General features: G+C 38.7%; 1 protein-coding gene across 4 annotated transcripts in view; it reads left to right on the forward strand.

Moving 5' to 3' along the window:
- TPK1 (thiamin pyrophosphokinase 1) overlaps nucleotides 1-22,018 on the forward strand; it is a 302,583-nt gene that overhangs the window by 195,427 nt on the left and 85,138 nt on the right. For all 4 annotated transcript variants that reach the window (XM_041466832.1, XM_041466833.1, XM_041466830.1 and 1 more), the window contains one exon: nucleotides 2,650-2,796. In XM_041466832.1, the coding sequence (XP_041322766.1) occupies nucleotides 2,650-2,796 (147 nt within the window). The remainder of the gene's footprint in view (nucleotides 1-2,649; nucleotides 2,797-22,018) is intronic.

A 22,018-nucleotide genomic window follows, 5' to 3' on the forward strand; every position in this document is an offset into this window, starting at 1 on the left:
ATTTTTTTTGTTAGTTTGTGATTTTTGTGTTGTGTTTTTTACGTTGCTTTTTTTTTGACAGAAGTGATAGCTTTAGGATTAAAACGTTTTTGAGGTTTTGGTTGTGCTTAGCCTTTTTGGGTTTTTTTCAATAAGCAAAGTGTGAATGCCTAGCCCTTCAAATAAAGGCTCTAAAAGTCCTACAATGTCTGGATACCTGTCACTTCTGCCAAGATTATCCAGTGAAAGGTGGTACTATACTGTCATAGAAGTGCAGAATTTTAGCTTTTCTCTCTGTCTGTTCCTCTCATACTCCAGCTGGGTTTGTTTGCATACCTGCCACATGCTTGTTTTTCATTTTCACAATCCGTGCAAACCCTAAATAATAGATACATTCCCCTTTCAGATATCTATCTTACCCCATACCTCTTGTTTATGAATGCCTTTTCAACATGCCTACTCCATGCTATATTGATTTTATTTTCTTCTTTTGTGGTAACCAATCCACTGCACTGTTCCAATGGACTAAGGAGTAGGACTTTGAGGAGGATTCTGTATTACTTGAAAATATAAGAAGTGGGTTTTTTGCTACATTTTTCTTCAACTTGCAGTTCTCTGTCAGTCTCTGCCACAGAACTGTGCGGTTCTGTGCACTTCATAACTTGAGCTGGGTACTCTACTTCATGGGAAGCACATGTGTGGTAATACCAAAGAAGGGTTTACAAGGGAAAGAAGACATCTCTAGAATGTTATTGCATGATTTCAGTTCCAAGTCAAAGGAGCTCTGTATTTCCTTCATTCCTACCTTTTATATTGGTACCACTCATCAAAGCCAAAAAAAACTGAGTTCGTGTATGGTGAGGCATATATACACCAAGAAACTGTACAGTAGTTGCTTGGTTTCTTGAAGACTAATCTAGGCTAATATTTGAGCTTCAGTCCCATTGCTAGGAAGAAAAACAACATATATGTGGATGCTGATTCTTTGTAAAACCACCTTAAGTTCACGGTGGTTCCAGGATAGTAAATCTGATTTTCTCCATGGCCTCTCTTAGGGAAGGAGAGGAGCATTTTAATGCTGGCTGTCTGGTAGGAAACTGATGGGTTTTGGTGGGTCATGTTAGTAGTATTATTTTCAGAGAATCAATCCACCCTTTTAACTCACAGTCATCACCAGTCAAACAAAAGCAGTTTGTTTCTAAAGTGGAATCAATAAAAGGGAAAATATATTATGGGATTATGGTTTAGCTGGAAACACATGCTTTTTACCTTTTGCTATTTTGTCTTCTGTTTAAGGGTAGGTTTTCTTACCATCCCTATTCTCTTGGTTGTACATTTGGTCTGTGTGATCTATAATCTGCACAGAAAATACATGCTGTCAGCAGTACAGGGATAGGGTTTTTTTGTTTCAGGGTTTGCTGCTAGTGTAATACGTTATATTGATCCACTCTGGCCTCTGAAGAATTTTCCAGGTGTTGATGAGAAAGACGGTATATCTCTTCAAAACCTTAATTTTCATGCAAAACAATATTCAAAGAATCATAAAACCCTAGACCTGGTAATAAAAATAGAAGCTGATATTATTAATACATCATTCCAGATACACAGAGCACCATTATGTGGCTCTTGGGTTGAGTAAAATTTCATATAATCACAGAAACCGTAGACTTAAGCTCTGTAAAGCTGGAAACTTAACCAGATGGCCATTGTCAAAGCAGCTCTAAAGATTTCAGAGCTGCAATGTCTTAGGGCCCTAGATATGACTTAGCATTAGCATTTTAAAATACAATTACTGAACATAACTGATCTACATTATGGAAGTAATAATAATAATACTTTGCACTCAGTGACCTTTTATTTAAGTACCTAAAAGCTCTTAACCAAGCCTTTTGAATACCACTTTTCTGCTTATAGGAAATGATGTGTTCAGAGTCTGGAACACCTGTGTGAGAGAATTGAGCAGGAGCAGTCCGACTCCATGGCATATTGCAAGCAGTCAGATGGTGTTTTCTGTGTGACTGGGACTGGAGAGTGCTCCTGTGGCTGTCTGTCCCTGACAGCTGGGAGGTGATGTCCTAGTCACTTGGGGCAGAACTTTCTATATAGTACTACTTTTAATCTTGAGCAGGGCCAGCCTTTGAGTGGTATTGCTTGTACATTGAAATGCTGTATGGCAGGAATGAGAATGACACATAATGGTTTAACCTCATATTTCCTTTATTTTCTCTGTGAACTGTGAGTATAATAACGAAATGATGCAAAGAACTGGGGATTCTGTGGCTCAGATATACCACACTTACCCAAGGAGCTTCCATGTGAAGTGATATATCCTAGATTCTATATATTCAAGACAGACAGGTTAGTACCTTCAAAGACTGGCCTGTATTTTAGGGAGAATGGTTATGTCCTTTTAAAAAGTGTCACATGTTGGCCATGGATTTATGGTGCTTTAATACTCAGCTTAAAAATCACATAACAGTATTTATCGGTAATGGAAGTAAATAACTGTATTTGACATTTGTTTTTCTATAGTCAGTAGTTTGCGTTTTTTTTTTTTTTTTTTTTTTTTTTTTTTTTTTTTTTCCTCAAACTGATTTTATTGTGGAGACTCAGAGTCCAAAGATAATTCCCGAGGCTTTTCTTGGTGAGTCTTTTTGTTCTGTCTTTTAGGTCGATGTGATTGTGGCTCTGGGTGGACTTGGAGGACGCTTTGACCAAACAATGGCATCAGTGGAAACGCTTTTTCATGCAACAAATATCACTCCTTCTCCAGTGATAGTTATCCAGGAGTGCTCGCTGATTTACCTGCTTCAACCTGTAAGTGTTGTGAAAAGTTACTTTGTAATAAAACTGAACTTCCACCCACGCTGACACCATAGGACTTGTACCATTAAATGCTCACTTTATCAGCTGTGTTCTGTAGGGTCAAAGCTGAAATATAAAATACATTGCAGGCAAGTGGACAGCAATGATGGGCTCTGAATTCCTCCTTTGGAAAAGATTATGTTTCATTTGTTCATGATAAATTTGTTTAAAAGGGGAGAAACAAGAAAACCAGAAAGTATGAAAACTGAATTGGACAAATATAGAATATTGATTATAAACAGGAAAAAATAAAACTAACCTTTTACATTATATTCCAGTAAGTCTAAATTTAGCACGCACCCCTTTTGCATGTTGAGGAGCAATACAGGTGTCATCAATAAAAGGAACAAAGAAAATATGTGAGAGGATGTTAAGAAGGAGTTCCTGATGTAGGTAAGGCAGAGCTCCTATGCCGTCCAAATGGCGCAGTTCATTATGCTGGGAATCTATCTAGCATCAACGGGGGAATTTATTTAAGATGTGTTATTTCTATGGTTTTTCAGATCTGTTATTGCATTTATTGATCCATAAAACAACATACACAAAATATCTTGCTGATCTGCTTCTGAGATTTAAATTAAAGGCAAATCTAAACATCAAACACTGTTCTCTAACAGTGATTCATTTTTTTTTTTAAATATGTTTTCCCCTTGGCAAGGTTTCTAAAAGCTTACCTAACTTTCCCAGTTTCTCTTGGAAAGCTTATTCCATTAAAATAAATAACATTCACAGGTAAATTTGACACAATCTTGCACCAGATGTCCTTCAGTGTAATTTGAGAAAAGCATTAATGAAGTTCTATGAGATTATAGATTTAAAGCCACATGGGCAGGTGCTCTATTAACAATTTGAAGCACTGTGTCTGCAGGAAAGGTAGTAGACACAGGAGCTCTTTTGCCAGTATGATGAGGAATTACTCTGATCATTAGTTGCACAACTAAATAGATGGAGGCAGCAGAGTGAGGGGGAAAGAGAAATAAAGGATAACTGTTTTTAAAATCTAACAGTCAGGAGTATCTTGCTTGTAATTGATCTGTGAGTGCAGTACTTTGCTGACAACTATAAATTTCTTTTAGGGTGTTTTTAAGAACATGTTGAAGAGCTGAAATAAAGTGGACAATTTCCAGTTTAACTTACAAAACTCTTGCTAAGACTGGAAAGATTTGTAATTATTTTCATTAATTTTTTCCATAAGCAGCTTTAAAATGGAATGCCTAAGGTTGCTTTCATGAGTCTTCCATGAATAATTAAAGCCTTTACAACTTGAAAAAAAAACACAACACGATCTGTACATTTAAAATAGAAATGGGAGGTTGCTAATTGTTTTGTTTTCTGGAAACTTCTTTGTTCTATTTTTAATAATATTGTACAAAAAGCTTTTAATGTTTTTTTTGTAGATAGGCAAAGTTCCACAGGAAACTTCAGGCTGTTTCTAGCATACAGAAATAAGGGGCAGATATAGGGGCAGGCCATTTAAACAATCTTAGTGCTAACTTTGACACAAAATTGCTTTTCATTGTTGGTTTAAACTTGTCACTGTTGGCACCTTCAGTCAGCTGTTGTGGATAATAACAGATAATAACATTAATCCTGCATAGTTGATAGTTGTTTTTCTTTTAAAAAGTGAGTAGTTTATAAACTGAGAGAGTAGGTTATAAACTGAGGATCCTAAGTTGGGAGTATTCTCTCTCTTTTGGGGGGGGGGGGTTGGGCTTTTTTGTTTTGTTTTGTTTTTTGGAGGTTTTTGGGTTTTTTAATGGAGTTCAGCTTGATATTTTTCTCTTCCAAACAGCCACAATCATGATATTCTCTCTTTTCCTTCTCTTCCCTTTGTAATTTAAAATCAAGGTAGGAGGGAGTTTAACACAGTGGGAGACCCACTGACTGTTCGAAATGCAAGTCCGGAAACTGTGCAATAAATGAAGCAAGGTTTTGAGATTCAAATGCTGATGCAAATGACAAAGTTGAGAGCATGTTGCTTTTTCTATAAATGTAGAACAGAAACATTTCTATAAATGTAGAAGAGAAACTTTCTCTCTTGGGAAGAAGAATCTGATCTTTATTGGATTCTTTGTATAAAATACAAGAGCAAAACATAATTACAGTTTTGTTTGCAAATAATGTTAGCCTTTGGTTCATTGTAGCAAGAGAGTAGTTCTCTGTCATGTGTACTTAGGCAGAGTCTAAAGTATTTGGATACAGCACATAGACTGGTAATTCCTTAAGACCCCTAGGAAGGATAACAAGGGGAGTAACAAGTCAAGCTGCTGAATTTATAGGTGCCAGTGCAGAAATTAAGAGGAGGATGGTGTGAGTAGATATCGAAGGCCACCAAAAATCTATTAATTATTTGAAAGAGAGAGATTTCACATTGTTACAATGTTGGAGAAGAAGGTTGTGGTAGAAGAAATACATCAATGTTTAACACACTTGTAAGGGTCCACAGCATTGCAGGAAACATTATGGACTTGCTAAAAGTCTTCAGGGTTAGAAGAGGAAGACAGCAAGGACAATGCCTGATTTGGGATCCAATGCAGACTACCAGGCAAGGTGGACCAGGTAAACAATGCCTTTTTTTATCAGCCAATAACATTATCCAAGTGCTGAATCCACGTATATTATCCAAGTAATTACAGCTTTGAGGCATTTCTTGGGAAATAGACAGACAGTGCAAGTTTTTGAAATATATAGATAAAAATGTTTTGACATGGAAAGTGAAGAAAATCTCAAGGAAGTAAACTCTCTAATGTTCATTTCTGACCTTTAAGGATGAGCTCTGGTAAGGAAAAGAGGAAAAAGATGGGAATAATTGCATCCCATAAATTCCTGTCTACATGCTCTCTATGGAGAAACTGGGTGGGAGGCAGAAATGTAGATATATAGACTGTAAGTACGTAAATTTAGATAAATTAATTCCAGTCAAAACACTAATAAAATATTGAAGAAAAGAAAGCAGGCATGAAATGAGTCGCACCTAAGGAAGGGCCCACACAATGGGAACATAGTTTGTAGCTACAGAATTTATAAATTGACAGTGAAAGATTTTCTTTTGTCTGAATGGGAAAGGAAAACTAATGACACACTGCCTAAATGAGCACATTTGCTCAGTCTTCACTAAAGCAAAATATTCCTTTGAGCAGATAACCAATACAGTTAAAATCAGTGCCAAAGTCTGAGCAATTTAAATTGCTTCAGAGAAAAAGCAAATAAAAGATTGAGCTGCCTTTGATTCTGCCAACTCCAAGGGTTGTTTTTTTTTGTGTGCCATGCAACACTAATTAGGATAGGAGTCAGAAATAAGAAAACTTTGTAAGAATTCTAGGATGTAATGCTTGTTATGAAGCATTTTCTTATCTGATGATTGGAGTTTGAAAAAAAAAAAAACAAAAAGAAAAAATGTACCTGTGTACTGAATAGATGTCATATTTCATTCTGTAGTGGGGGAGGGAGAAAAGCTTGAATTTTTAATAAGGAGTAATCAGTCTTTATAAGCAGGATATTTTATGCAAGAGTTCATACATTTTATGTTCAAAATTTGGTAATATCAATTACCATTAGACTATACCCTGGCTGAAGAGTATAATTCCCTTAGAGTCATGTTTATCATGCTAGCCATGCTCAATATGAATGGCTTAAGGTTTCACATACATACTTTCTCATTTTCTGGTTGTGTGCTTCTCAGGAGTACAGAAACATTAGCTTCTGTACACTGAGCATAAATTATCTTTTATCTGTGAGTTTTATGGCAGTTTGTAATACAAGGTAATAGGATTTATGACCAAGAAATGAGAAGATGTCCAAGAGTTAATGAGGCCTGTCTTTTACATATACTGAGCAGTTGAGTTTTCCCCACACAGGATTCCAGCCCTAGGATGTAGAGGAGAATTGCTGCCTACACATAAAAATACATTACAGCAGCATATTTTTTGTCAGGTAACTAACTCTTTTGAAAGAGTGTGTGAATACTTTGATAACCCTTTTTCTTGCACCCCGCTTCTCTTTTGAGTGCATGCCTGCTTTCCCTGTGAGAAATGATGAATAATTTAACATCATAGGTAGTGGCCCAGCAGCTAAATGTGACCAATAAGAATCAGGAATTCCATCCCTTATTCTTGGCTCTTTACCATCATTTCCTTGAAGAGAAGCACATTGAGTAGTCTTTTGATCACACAGTCTCCTAGATTGTAAATTGGGTAAAAACCATGTGCTTCTCTGAATGGGTACTGTGAGGCTCATTTCGTTGTTTACAAAATGCCATTACACCCTCTGCCCTGCACTGGGGTGGAACGTAGTGTCATGGTAATAGTAACAACAGTATTAGCAAGGCCCCTAATTAACATAAATATTGCCATAGAGGAGGCTGTGCAGATAATCAGTTAGCATGGTCCCGAGCACAGTTTCAGTGGGAGCCAGCCATCCTTCTCACAGGTGGCATCTGGGCATGCCTTGGGTTTAGCACAGGCCAGGAGCTGCTTCCCAAGCGTTTGGAAGAGACCACCTAGTCATGGGACCAAGAGGGAGCGGCCACATGCACATGAGCACTGCTGTGCTGGCTGGCTTGAGTTCCAGAGCTATTACCTGAACTGATTTACAGGTGCAGATGGAGTAACTTGGCATGAAGATTTGCTCCTAGATGGAGATGCTGCAGCAGATGTGAGACAAGTTACAAGCACTGGAAATTTTGCTGGGGTTTGTTGCAATTCTCTGTGCCAATGTTATTTGATTTGGTTTGTGTCCATGCTTGTAAAGTCTAATGGGAAGTTCAGGGTGTATACCTTCAACTTGTGAGTTTTTTCTGACAGCCAGTTCTTGAAATTTGCAGGAACCTCAAGAATGAGTTATCTGATCAGTTCTGCACTGCCTCATGTGTGTAAGAAGCAGATCTGGCTTGCACTCAGTGGAGAAAATCCTTGATGAATGTGCCTTCTGTGGGGGATTGTTTTGGGATCTGGAAATTTCATGTCTCCTTTTCCTAGATACATATTTTTGAAGCGTAAATTCAGTTTCAAAAAGATTGCAGTTGTAAAGGAAAGCATTGAAACATATATATAATATTTAAACATGCATTTTGTACTTACAGTGTTTATTGTCCTGAAAGACTCTCTCTCCTGTTTGATATCTTCTCTCAAAGAACACTGTTGGAACTCAACCAACTTGACAAAGCAGTCAGTCTCAGTGCCTCAAGCTCCTTTGGAATTCACAAATATACAACTCCTTGTTCTTTGATAAATACCTCTTTTTGTGACTTTCTATGAGAAAGTCAGCCGTTCAGCTGAACAGAGACACTGCAATGTCAAAATTATTAGCTGAGGTAAGGTCTTAATCCAACCTTTCTTTGGGAGCCTGAGTCCTTCACAGAAAACCTTGCAGAAACAGGTTTTGTGCTTCCAGAGGTTTAGTATTACATTGAAGTGGCTTCTCAGGGAAATAAAAAAAGTTGCTGTGTGGTAGTTTAGCTGCCTCAGTTTCCTTCTTTGGTAGGAAAATTTGAGGACTTGGTTACAGCTCAACTTCTGTTCTTACGATAAGACTTAAACTAGCCTGGTTTTTTATTCTTCCCTGGAAAAATCCAGCTGGACCAATTCATTCTTTTCCTGTGGTAATATAGTGGGCCTGTGTAAATGTGACCTACAAAAGGCCTCAGGTCTAAAGGACTTAGGTTTATTTCATGATAATTCATGCCTATGAAGTGGTGTTGCTTCATGGTTTTGCACAGAATTTTTACTGTTTTACTGTTTTACTGCATATCAGTGATCCAAACTTAATTCCTATTTGTCAATAACATTCTGACCTGGAAAATATCTACTTGCTATCTTTTAATTAACTGCTACAAAAGGAAACTTCTGGGTGGATTTTCTCTTAACAGCTACATTCTTTGTAACTTTGTTTTATTCCAGCATCAGCAGATGTGAAGTATGAAATATACCAAGATTATATAGAAATAATAGTTAACTTAGATGCTTGTCTGTATGAAGGTGTCACAGACTGGTACTTTGCAGATCAATTTAGTAATATTTTTATGATTATGATTTAAATTATTTGTCTATCATCTAACACCTGGGAGGAGTAATGCAATATTTTGAATTTCAAGGTCAACCATTAGGCATGCAGAAGTAAGAAAGCTCAGAGGAATAATCATTAGCACTTTCTGTGCCTTGCCTTATCAGATGCCATCCCCCTTACTAAGTAGTCATCATACTGCAAGATCTTACTTTCCTTATCTAATCTTGTTTCTTCCACTTTCCCTTTCTTTTCCCTCTGGATTTTCCTTGAATCCTGTCAACTGTCTTTTAAGCACATTATCTTATCTTAATTTTTTAGTTCAGTTTTGTCTAAACTGTTCTAGCTTTAACTTAAGCAGCCACTGCTACCCTGAAGATTTTTCCCAGGAAAAATCCTCCTCTCAGCAGTCACAACTGTGTGCTATGAAGCATTAATTCATCAGTGCCCAGTCATTCTGGCTTCATCTATTCATAGAATCATAGAATCATATTCCTGTCACAATGTTTCATCTTTTTTTCATTGTACCAATGACCAAAGCAGCCCCATGTTTAGAACTGGAATCTGCTGGGGTGATACCTGCTGCAGCGTGCCTTTGCATCACCCTGAAATCATTGCTGTGCTGTAACTCTTTGTTCAGCTTTATTGTGCTAGCCCAAATTTCTCAAGTCCTGGGATTCTGTTCTACCCAATAAATGACAGTGTCTTTCTGAAGGCACCTTACTGCCGTGCTTGAGCTGAATTTCACTAGAGTTTTGCAGTAGCAACTTTCCTCTGAGTATTAAGTGGATTTCAATGATAGTTTAGGGGCATGCAATTTTTTTCACTCCCTGCCTGAGTTACAGAAAGTTCTGTAGGGAAACTAACAAGTATCAGAAGCCTGTAATCTGTGACGGAACCTTATCTGGAAAGAAAATTAATGGAAAATATTTTATTTCATACAATCAAAAATATAGCAGGAAAAATCAATATTATTGTTCCTATCCTGAATGTAAATAACAGTCAAAATTGAAGTGATAGTAGGTGATAAATTATTTTCTACTACAAAATCAAAAAAATAAAAATGCTGAACACTTTGTTGACCTGAAGGGTTTATAGAATCCTTTAGAGGTACATTTAATAATGGTCTTTTCTGTTCAGATCTGACTACTGGTAATAGTTAAAGTTGTAGAAGGTGATCATCTGTATTCCAGCCTCAGTTATATTTGAAAATGTGTTATCTCTTCAATTCAATCCCTTTGTGAAATGTCTTAGGCTTTTGCAATCCCTTACAGTATCACTGTTAATTCTGCATCTGCCAGGGCAGTGGTGTCAAATGTATGGATTTTCAACATTTACTCTTAATATTAAAAAGGGTCAGGGCAGAAGAATGATAATATTTGGTAATATCAAAGGTTCTAGGGAAAATGCTGTACTACACTGATAAACAAGATTTAGGTAGAACTATTCAGCTTTGCCATGGGAAGTGATTGACTTGGCAATCCGAATTTTCTTCATGTTGATAACAACTGATTACATTACTTCAGGACTCTCTCTGCTATAACAGAACATCCCAAGAGCAGATGGGGATCAGGGATTGAATTCCTCATTGTCTTTTAAGGCTGTAATGTGTCTGTCACTCTCATGACAACTCCGGTCAAAAATACTTGCCAGCACTGCAGTTGGGCCAATGACCTTCAGGGCAGTGCACAGGCTTCTTATTCTTAATCCTAAAATTAAGGGATTTGGAGTGAATATGTTTCTGTTAAAAGGAAGAAAAGGAGTCTGGAAAGAATCTTCCAGGATCTGTGAAGGGGTTTTCAAGAAGATGAATGAAGCTAGGTTTATTCCTGAGATGCACAGCAGAAGAATGACAGACAGTGGCCCTAAACTGAGATGGAAGATTCAGGGTAACTATAAGGAAAAGTTTTTACTCTGAAGATAATTACACATTACATACAGGAATAGGTTGCCCAGAGACTCTCTGTCCCTGACAGTGTTCAAAACCTGATGGAAAGGCTGCACTCCCAAGACTCCCTCTCACCTTAGTGATTCTGGGACACTTGCAGAGACACAGGTAGAGTGAGTAGGTGTGTTAAAACCATTGTACAAGTATCTATTGAGAAGAATTTGGAATCTCCTGACACAGAAGGAGGTGTGGCCACATCAAGAAATAGTGGTTCTGTCCACTCTGATCTCTTTTTATGTTTTTGTTACCTTACAAAAGGAAGTCTCTCATGTAACCTCAAAGAAGAAAATGCTGAAAGGAGAAATGATTGCTGTCTCTGAATGCACTGAGTAAATGCCAGGGAGATAAACCGGGACTGGTTAAGCTCAAGCCCAATGTTAGAAAAAGGGTAAACCTTTAAACCAGTGATGGATAAATTTCCATCAGAAATAATGCCATTCAGAGGGAGCTGGAAAACTTGAGAAGTGGATCCACAGTCTTCCTCATGATGTTTAACAAGTCCAAGTGCACCTGTCCCAGTTGTAAGTAGAGACTGGAAGAAGAAATTACTGAGCAGCCCTGCTGAGAGGGACTTGGAGGTCCTGCTGGGTGACAGGCTGGACATGACCCAGCCATGTGCGCTGACAGCCCAGAGAGACAAAGGTGTCCTGGTCTGCCTCCAAAGCAGCGTGGCCAGAAGGGTGAGGGAGGGGATTCTGTCCTCTGCTCCTCTCTGTGAGACCCCACCTGCAGTGCTGCATCCAGAGCTGGGGTCCCCAACATGGACCTACTGGAGTGAGTCCAGAGGAGGCCACAAAGCTGCTCAGAGGGCTGGAGCACCTCTTCTGTGAAGACAGGCTGTGAGAGTGCAGTCATTCAGCCTGAAGAGCAGAAGATTTCAGGAAAACCTTGGAGCACCCTTCCAATATTTCACAGGGGCTTATAAAAAGGAGCAAGAGGGGCTTTTTACATGAGTAGATAATGACAGGACAAGATGCAGTGGTTTTAAGCTGAAAGAGAGGAAAGGAAATGCCTCTTTTTCCTATTAGAAGGAAATTCTTTGTCACATGGCTGGAGCAGGTTGCCCAGAGAAGTTATGGATGCCCCATCCCTGGAAGTGTTCCAGGCCAAGCTGGACAGGGCCCTGAGCAACCTGGTGAAGTGAATGGCAGAATCTCCTGTTCATGGTATTCTATGACTCTATGAAATTAGAAGGAAAAGTCCCTAATCATTCTTCGGGTGAGATTGCACAACAGGCTTACAAAAGGGAAAGCTGTGGACAAGGGGGGCAGAATCAGAGCTCACTATGTTGATTTTACATCCTCAATTCTATTCCCACCAAAAGAGAACACAAAACTTTCAAAAGTTATTAATATGTATGCATTATGTTTCCAACTGTCCTTAATTTGCTGCTTTTTAAACATGAAGCCTGAAAGTAACATTAATCCATTTGAACCATGAGTCACATGCGCCGTCCTGGTCTGTGATCAACTTTTCAGCAGTGCTGGTTTGCAAACAGTGAGCATGAGTTCCAGCCCTGCCCATGGAGTCTTTTTCACACATGTAGCTTCCTTTTGCCTTTTATTTACTCTAGCTGGAAATACACTGTCTCCCCTGCTATCATCACAGATAATTGTAGGAATGTGGATTAGATGGATGGACAATGGGGTGGACCAAGAGCTGGCTGAGTATCAGAGCTCAGAGGGCTGTGGTCAGCTGGAGGCTTGTGATCAGGAATGTGCTGAGTCCAGTCTTGTTGAACTTGTTTATCAGTGACCTGGATGAAGGGATAGAATGTACCCTCAGCAAGGTTGCTTATGGTATGAAAATGGGAGGCAGACGCTGAAACACCTGAAAGCTGTGCTGCCACTCAGTGGGATCTTGATGGGTGAGTGTAGGATCCCAAACCTGGGGAGGAATAACCCCAAGTATCAGCAGAGGTTGAGGGCTGAATTTCTAGACAGCAGCTCTGCAGAGAAGGGCCTGGGAGTCTTGGTGGGTAACAAATTGTGGATAACAAATTGAGCCAGCGGTGCCCTTGTGGCCAGGAGGGGCCAATGGTGTGCTGGAGTGCATTGGGAAGAGTGTGGCCAGCAGGTCAAGGTAGGTCATCGAGCCCTTTTACTCAGCCCTGATGTGGCCACATCTGGAATGCTGTGTCTGGACAAGTTGCTACTGAAGTCCAGTGGAGGCCATAAAGATGATCTGGGGTCTGGAGCATCTCTCTTATGCTGTGGGAGCTGGGCTTGTTTAGAGGAAAGTGTGGGAGATGATCTTTTTTAGTGCCTATAAATATTTCAAAGGCAGATGCCAATAGGATGGTGCCAGACTCTTTCCAGTGGTGCCCAGTGACAGGATGAGGAGCAATGGCCATAAACACAAGAAATTGCACCTCAGCATGAGGGAGAACTTCTTTACATTGAGGGTGGCAGAGAACTGGACAGGCTGCTCAGAGAGGTCATGGAGTCTCCCTCTGTGGAGGCATTCAAAACCCTCCTGGATCCATTCCTGTGTAACCTGCTCTAGGTGACCCTGCCTTTGCAGGGGCATTGGACGAGGTGATCCCCAGAGGTCCCTTCCATCCCTAAAAATTCTGAGATTTTGGAATTCTGAAATCTAGGCATTGCTTTCACATACGCCATAAGAAATCAGATATCCAAAAGTGGTTTAGCAGTCAGGGGGAATGCACTACTGTGAAATCGTATACCTTGTTGCTGTATATGTTACCTGTACAGAATAAATGTAAGCATATGGCAAAGCAGATTAATGTAACCTAATCTGTGCTTAAGCACTTCTTTGAACAGTGGTCTGCAGATGTAAGTATAGTTACCTCATCTGGTATGTAATTCCAAGTTCAGATGTCTCTGCATTTTCCCATCCACATGACAGCCACTGGTGCTTTATGGGGAGTATCGACATTTCTGTGTCACCAACATCTGTTTCTGAGTGGTTAATTTTCATTAAGAGTTCCCATCCTTTGTTAATTGAATTATGGCCTTCAATTTCAGCATTGTCAGGTACCTGAGGGAAAAGAAGGAGCTGCACCCAGAGGAGCATCCTTTTATTCTGGTGAAAGAAAAAATTATCAGATTGAGGAATAATTCGTTGCAGAATTCTCTTCTACAAACCACAATGTTGGCAATGAAATGTACCCTTGTTTTATGAGTCTGAGGTCTTCCTAACTCATACCTTAAAGGTTTTTAGATGCAAGCATTTAAAAGCTGCATTGCAGTATGTATGTATCTCTCAATCGTGGGGGCACGTTGTTCAGTTCTTTCTCAGATATCACTTTTCTTTTAAGGCAGAGAAAAGAGGAAGACTCACTGGTAAAAAAAAAAAAAAAAAAAAAGAAAAAAAAAAGGTATATTTTTCTTCTATTGTTAACCATCAGCAGTTTTTCCTCAACTGAAGGACACACTTCAGAGTGAAGCAAGAGCAGCTGAAGATCTGGAATTAGTCTTCTGTGACAATGATACCACAGGCAGAGAGTCTCATTAGCTGCAAGCTTAGTGATTTTTTTAAGGAGGAGCTGCCTGTCTCCTTTATGTTAGAGGAACCTGGGAACGGAGAATAAAACTGATAAGATATTAACTCTACCCAGGGTATTGACTGAAGCTTTAAAGCAATTAGGAGAGCACCAAGAGAGGACTCAGTATGTCTCTGAAGGGCCAGTATGTCTCTGCATAAAGTCCTAGACCCTCCTGTTCATTCAGGATTTTGTGGGAGTTATTTCCACATGTTGTAGGTGTGTAAGCTACCACAGCCTTAACCCACCCATGCTTAATGCTTCTTGAAATCCTTGAGGAATATGGACAGTCTGTTGTATTCCTGTTGAGTGAGATGGATGGCCAGAGGCAGAACTACTCTTGAGCAGCAGCCTGAGTTATCACAAACAAATCCAGCCATTCTGGTGTGCCAGATGGTATACGCCACAAAAGAGATGCAGTTCAGAACCTGTGCAGATAAATGGAGTAGCTCATCATCCTTATTACAAATATTTTATCAATTTTCTGTAAGCCTAATGATATAACTGAATTAGTAATGCTTGTGTCATTTCTTGGTCTTTCATCTGTCTGACTTCTGGATCTCCTCTCCTGTTCACAAGCACACAGTGAAGTTGCAGAAATATCAGGGCAACATCTAATTTCCAGTTTATCAATAGTAATACCCTTCATGAACATCTCTCTTGTTTTTAAATTCTCTTTTGTACTTAAACCTTGTTCCAGATTATTGTACTAAATGCATTCTGTGTCTCCGTAGGGGTGAGGTATTATGAAGCTATTATTTTAGAAAACAAGTTTTCTAGCAATAGTGTAGGAATTTTTAAGTATTTCTAGTATTAAAGCCCACTGAACTGTCAAACATAGTCCTCAAAAACTCTTAAGGAGATAAAATACTAAACCTTCTTTTTAATTCCAAATCATCTGAGAAAGTGAAACAGTTTTAATTATTTACTGCAGTCTGTTAAAAGGCAGAGAAGCTGTGGTGCCCCATCCCTGGAAATGTTCAGGGCCAGGCTGGCTGGGACTTTGAGCAGCATGGTCTAATGAAAGGTGTCCCTGCCCAAGGCACAGCCTTCAGATAATTAAGTGAATACAATCACTCATTTCTGTAGCCCTTGGGAACCCATGCATGATGATGTTCAAATCTCTCATCTTGAAAGCCAGTAGGAGCTCGTGTTTCTGAAACAGCCTAAGTCAACCCCTGCAGTTCAGTGGAGCTGACACCCTGCTGGTGTCTCCTCCTGGAAGGCCATGCCTGCCAAATGCCTGCATCTGGTTGCTCCCATGCAAACTTCACTTTCAGCTGGGGGAGTGAGAACAAGATTGTCTCTCCTTGAAGTCTGGCAGTATTTCTCGATGGAACTCTGGAAATGCAGGGTGATTTTAATACCACTGTTTTATAATTGGACTCTTTTTTTTTTTTTTTCCCCCACCTGAGGGATTAAAATCCAATGTTGAGTCAGCAAGAGCTTGCCTGAAGCTGATTGTTTTGATAATTCCTCCTTTGTAGTCATCTTGGAGAGGGGGAAAGTGAAGTAAATCTGAAAATCAGCTTAGTATTTAGATGTGCTTGATAGTGTTCTAGTTGATAGTGTTCTCTCCAGTGTTATACTGTACTGAACTGTCATACCATGATCCTTTCCTTCAGCCTGTACACCCAACATCAGGTTTCTGTGGCTCTGTGTATTCCCAACATTTTTTATTGTGCAGGGTAACTGATGTACAAAGTCTTTGGTGGAAATAGTTATTTTTAGAAGAATCCATAAGATGACAAATAATAGCTTGCCTAGCTTTTCATATGGGCTCTGATCATCCATTGGTGAATCTTGGACTAGATGTCATGTCGCACTCTTTAGCTGGATCTCAGGGTATATTACAGAGGGGGAGAGAGAGAGACAAAGGCATGAGGAAGTGAAATTATTTGCTCAGGCACTCAGGGAGTCAATACCATACTGAAAATTGAATCCAGTTTTGCAGGTTTCTATTTCCAGTGACCTGTCAACTGGGACCTATTTCCTCCTTGGTCCTTGTGACTTTATTAAAAATGACCTTTAGAGATGGTGGAGATTTTTACTGAAAGTGCTTAATCCTTTCAGCAAAATCAGAGAAGCTCACTTTTCTATAGTAAAACTCATCCTAAACTTCCTTCGGAGAAATTGCGAAGAGATGGATTTGTATAAATAATCTCATTTCTCAAGAAGCCTGAAAAAAAATCTTATGCTTGAAGCTGAGAATGCCATGGCTTAGAGTGGCTAAATATATATATGCCAATTATAACAGCTGATTATTTCTAATGAACAATTTATCCAGGAAAAGAAGAAACAAATAGTTAGTCAAAGTGCGGCAGACAATTATTAGAAATAATAACTTATACATTTTAACATCTTTCAGCTTTCTGCCCCTGTGCATGACCGCTGTGCCATCCAATAAAACATTTCTCATCTCATCCGAATTTTATAAGTTCTATTTCAATTGTCATCAGAAGAAGCAGTTCACAGGAGACATCAGAGGATGAATGTTTTTTCCCCCCTGACTTTTTTAATGTGTTAGAGATGTGTAGGTTAGAGATGCAGAAGGGAAAATGACTATAGCTATCACAGTCTTTCATAGCCGAGTGAGCAAAAGAAAATCCTGGGGTATCACGTAATCGAGCTTATAGCCAGATTTGTTCTCATTCTCTGAGGTGTCTACAAAATACATATATCATGTCCCAGTACAATGAGCTGTCATGAGCACAGCTTACTCAAGCATAGCAGAAAGCTGTAGCTCCGTTAGCATGTAGCCAGACAAACTTTAATGGTTGGATGGACAGGCACATTTTCCCCCTCTCTTAGCCAAACTAATCTCTAAATGTAGATGTATAAATCCCTAGGCAAGTAGCTGTTTCTTTCATTTCTTGGAAGAGCTGCTGGACTATATTTTTACGGAGGCCAAGTTTCTTGAAGTTAGTTCAAAAATATATAGTTGAATGCTTATTCACCACAGTTGTGTAAAACTAGCATATGTTTCTTTCTCTTTATTTTTCCTGAAATTAAGACACTTCTAAAATTATATGTCAAATAAAGTATTGAATTGTAGTGTTCAGCACAGGGAAGCAACAGAATGCACTATGAGAAAATCAGAACCCTGCCTGTCCTTCTATAGGGAGAAGATAGAGGAGGTTTTGAAGTGTTTGGTTAGGTAATCTAGGCCAAGTTAGGCAATGACTTTGCAAATGGAGGAAAACTGTTTGTACTTAACATGCTGCAGGAGTGAAATTGATGAAAAGATGCAAAGAGAAGAGAGGCAATGCAGATCTTGCAAATTATACTGGAGAGTGCTATGGACTGGAGAGTGCTATGGACTTTAGACTGGCTATAAAAGGAGAGCATGAAATTAATTACTTGAAGAACTAACAGAGTAAGGATATGGTGATTATTTACTGGGATAAAAATGTGAAGCATTTGTTTTCCTATTGTGTCATTTAGGAAAAATTTGAAGAGATGCTCATAAGCATTATCTGGATCCATGGTAAATTGAAAATGATCTCTAAGTTCATAGAAGAGTATCTGTTGCAAGTCTATGCAGACATGCACACACTCACTTTGCTTGTTGGGTTGACTGCTCCCCCAGGCAGAATTTATTCATGTCAGGGAGAAAATTCTTCTCTGTTTGATTTATTTGAGACAAAGGGAATGATTCTTTGAGATTCGTTGCTTTGGGATTTGGTTGTGATTTTATGTTAAACCAGTGCAAATATTCACGAGTACCCTTATAGTACACAACCCTGGAGCCCAGGCACTGTGACAAGTACAGGATGGTGTGGCAGGTGTAAGCACAGCCAGCTAGGAGACAGCCACAAAAAGATTGGAAAGGAATTGGAAAGCAGAGGGAGATACACTGGAATGATGAGCATTTTTCTTACCTGAGTTCTGTTTCTGCATCACAAAGCAATGAGTTTCCCAAATCAGCCATAAACAAACTCTTCCATTTCCAAGGACAGAGAAGGTCATGCAAAGCATGCCAGTCATTTCAAAATGGGCCATAGTTGGCACTAGCTAGAGTCTTAATATTCATGACCTGTTACTGAGGGGCAAATAAAAAGTGTGATTTCTTTTCTTCATCCTAAGAAATATTGCAAGGAAATAAACAGAATTGTTTCCAGTCTGTTCCTTGCAATTGAATGGCTTTGGTCATAAGTGAGGGTTAGACAAATGCAGAGTAAAAAGCAGAGCTTCTCAGAAGTAATTTTGTATCTGAGTAACTGATGCAATTTCTGTGACTAATCATCACATAAATATGATATATCATGTAATACATAATGAGGAGAGTTTGGTTTAAAGATTGTAGGTCTGTGTGTGTTTGACTATAAATATATCACAGTTACACATGTGTTTTCCCCTTCCAGAACTCTTGACTTTTTTTTTTTTTCTGCTGTGTGGGTGGGCTCCTACATACCTAGAAAAAATTATATAGTTCTAAAAATTGAAAGCTAGCTAATAAAGAACATTTAGCCTAGTTTCATTATAGACCCATAATATGTTGCCAAAAATGGAACATGATTTTTGAAGGTATTATTAATCATAGTGTTATAACTGTTATGCTTCCAGGATGGATGGATGGATGGACAGTGTAATTCATTTGGGGGTGGTGTGCCCAAATGTGCCATTTACTTTGATTGTTATGGGAGAGAAAAAGCAATATATTGATGTTTATTGGAAATTATTTGAAAGCTACTCTGAATTGATTGATGTTTCTGCTGGTTAAAATGAGTATTTCCATTTTATGATATTAAGACAGATTAGGCAAAAACTGAGTAAGTGTTTTAAAATCCAGTTTTCATCTTGATGGAAATGCAAAGATGAGTCTGTTCTTGTAATCTGTAAAGTAACAGAACTAAAACACTCTCAGAGTCTTCTCCAAATACCTGTCTGTGTTTTTTAAGAGAAAAAATAAATATAATATTGGCTTTAGAACAGAAATATCCCAAAGACGTATATCCTAGAAATATATGTGCAACTTCAGAATTGTGTAACTCTGCCAATTACTTCATTAGAATTTTTGGAAAATTTAGTTGTTCCATGTTTGACACTCTTGGATCTAAGGCATTGCTCAGACTAACAGACATGTTTTATGCATCAGCAGGAAAATGCATGTGTTTATGAGAAAGCTAATTGGAAAGTGGAAGGAGAGTATTTAGCACTATCTGAACTTTGGTGCCCACGCAGATGAGAAATCTTACACTCCTCTAAGACTCTTGCATAATTGTACTTCCCAGAAGAATGGAGCTCTTTGCAGGGGGACAAGACCTCATTTGCAGGAGTTAATTTTTCAAAAGACTACTGAAACCCTTTATCAAACATTGAATTGCCAAACATTGTTCCTGACCCCTCAACTGATTTAACTTACTATCTTAGCAATACTAGAAATAAGCATCTGCATTTCTGTATGTGTGAGCACTGAATGGTGAAAATGAGATTACTGCAGTAGTTGAGAATGACTGAGGAGGAATTTCGATTCCTTATTTCTCTCCTGATTGATATTTATGATGGGTGGGAAATATGGGTGTGTTTGTGTACACAAGTAATAAAGCCATATCGACTTTTATAATAAAGCATTGAGTTTAAGAGCATTTGTGAGTTCATCAGCAGATAACCAGCCACATTTTGAGTGGGTACAGGCAGAACACATTCTGGTAGAAAAACATTCTCTTAGGCAGCAAACACACACTGTATATGTCATGCATTTTTATTATTGCTTCCATATTCATTAAAGTTTAAGGCCTTAAATGACTTGTCAAAATGTTATGTGCCAAGCTGGAAAACATTGCCTTGATGTGCTGTAGCATAGCAAGACTTATCGGCACTTCTAGCACTCTCAGCAGACAAGAAAAATCCCTACATTTTTAAAGTCACTTTTATGTTTACCTCCAATGTACTTCATTCTTGATATATTTTTCCAAATTTCATACTTCTTGTGTGTAACTCTCATCTAAAATGTGATGGGCTTTGCTTGCACATGTATGTATGTTGGCCTGGTTAAGGAAGGTCAAGTTAGATCTGAGCTTTCTCCAAGTTCTAGGGAGGTCAGATTAGAGGCTTAGTCCAAGGCTATCCCTACTGTTTCTTTTATTTATGAATAAGAGGGATTTGTGTAGGCTTAAGTCTTAGCATGGTTTGACTCATGTGTTTGACTCTACAGACAAATACAAAAATATGCTTAGAATAAAGACAGTGAAAAAAAGAAAAGCTGGGAGTGAACATAGTGTAAAAACAAAGAAAGAAGAAATTAAGGAAAAAAAGAGAGGATAAAGGTGTGGGAAAAGTATTCCCTGCATGCTTGTGCATAGACTATATGCCCTGTAGGACTTGCCAGCAGTGCATAGGGATGCTTTATAAATATGCTACATTGTAAGTAAGTACCTGCTTCTAGCAAACAGCTTTGATTGTGGCAGTTTCTTAGTTTTTAAAGAATATAAACAAGCTCTTAAAGGAATTTGGATAGGCTTGAGTCTGGGATAGAAATGGATGGGGAAAATGTTTTGCAGGCAGGCTAGTGTATCATACCTTTATGTAAATACTCTGGATGTATAATATTACAATACAAAAAATCTGTTTGATTCTAAAGATCACTGTTATAGCTGTCTACAGATAATTGTATTGGACAAAATAGGAAACCAGTGTTTTAGACAGTTGGTCAATACATCTGAAATAAGAAATAAAAACACATGGAGGACAGACAGTGATGTGGCATTAGAAAGATGAACACTCCTGTTTTTAAACAACATTCTGAAGTCATTATTAATGTTTTCAGAAAATGTTCATTGTGACTCACCTGAGCTCCCACTGGACCTCAGGGAATGTTAGTGATGGTGATATTGATACCTTATGAAGGCTGACCTAGAAGAGAGACTAGACAGATCTAAAGAATAAAGTAGGTATTTATTAAGAGGCCTCAACAGATCCACCTTGGGCAGCACAACCCAAAATGGCCACAAAAATGGATGACCAATCACAGGGTATCACACTTTTATAAGTATTGGTCCATTAGCATATTGGAGCTAATTGTCCATCTACAGCTTTAGCCCATGAAGTCCCATCCTTGTTTTCTCTCTTCGGTCCGCTGTTGTTTGTGCTCTTGGGCCTGAGATTTGGATCAGTTGTCCTTGGATCCCCAGCTAGAGAAGTAATGGTTTTGTCTACCTACTCTGTGAAGAGAGCTTGCTATCCCCTAATATGAAGCCTAGACTTACACGCTAAAGCAGAACAGAATCTGAAAAATGCAAAAGCTAAAACCTGAGGCATCAATATTAGTGAGAGGACAAGTAGGTGGGCACTGAGTGCACTTGAAAACACTATTCTGACTTTTCACTGATGTGCAACAAAAACACTGTGATAACATGACCTACAACACACTTTCTTCCCAGTGACAGCTCTGCTCTGTGAGATCTGTAAAAAGGAACCTTTTGTAATAGCATCCCATCCCTTCTCAAGAAAAGCCTTTTCTGCCAGACTTTGCCATTATACCTCAAATAAATATCAGAACAGTTAGGCATCTTTACACTCTGGTTAGCAAAAGTTGGTTTAAAAATAAAAGCAATTTTTATTGGATCCACTGATGTCAATGACTTAGGAGTGCTCAAATGAGTTTTTATTATTCTGGAAACAAACTAAAAGCTTTAACTTCTGTTTTGTGCTTGTCTCTGCCTAAAGCAAATTTTTATGGTCTAGTTAGGTTCCCTTGAAAACAGGCTTTTGTAAGTAAA

The sequence above is a fragment of the Pyrgilauda ruficollis genome, unplaced genomic scaffold (genome assembly GCF_017590135.1).
Source record: "Pyrgilauda ruficollis isolate IOZ18807 unplaced genomic scaffold, ASM1759013v1 scaffold2, whole genome shotgun sequence".
Taxonomy (NCBI): Eukaryota; Metazoa; Chordata; class Aves; order Passeriformes; family Passeridae; genus Pyrgilauda; species Pyrgilauda ruficollis.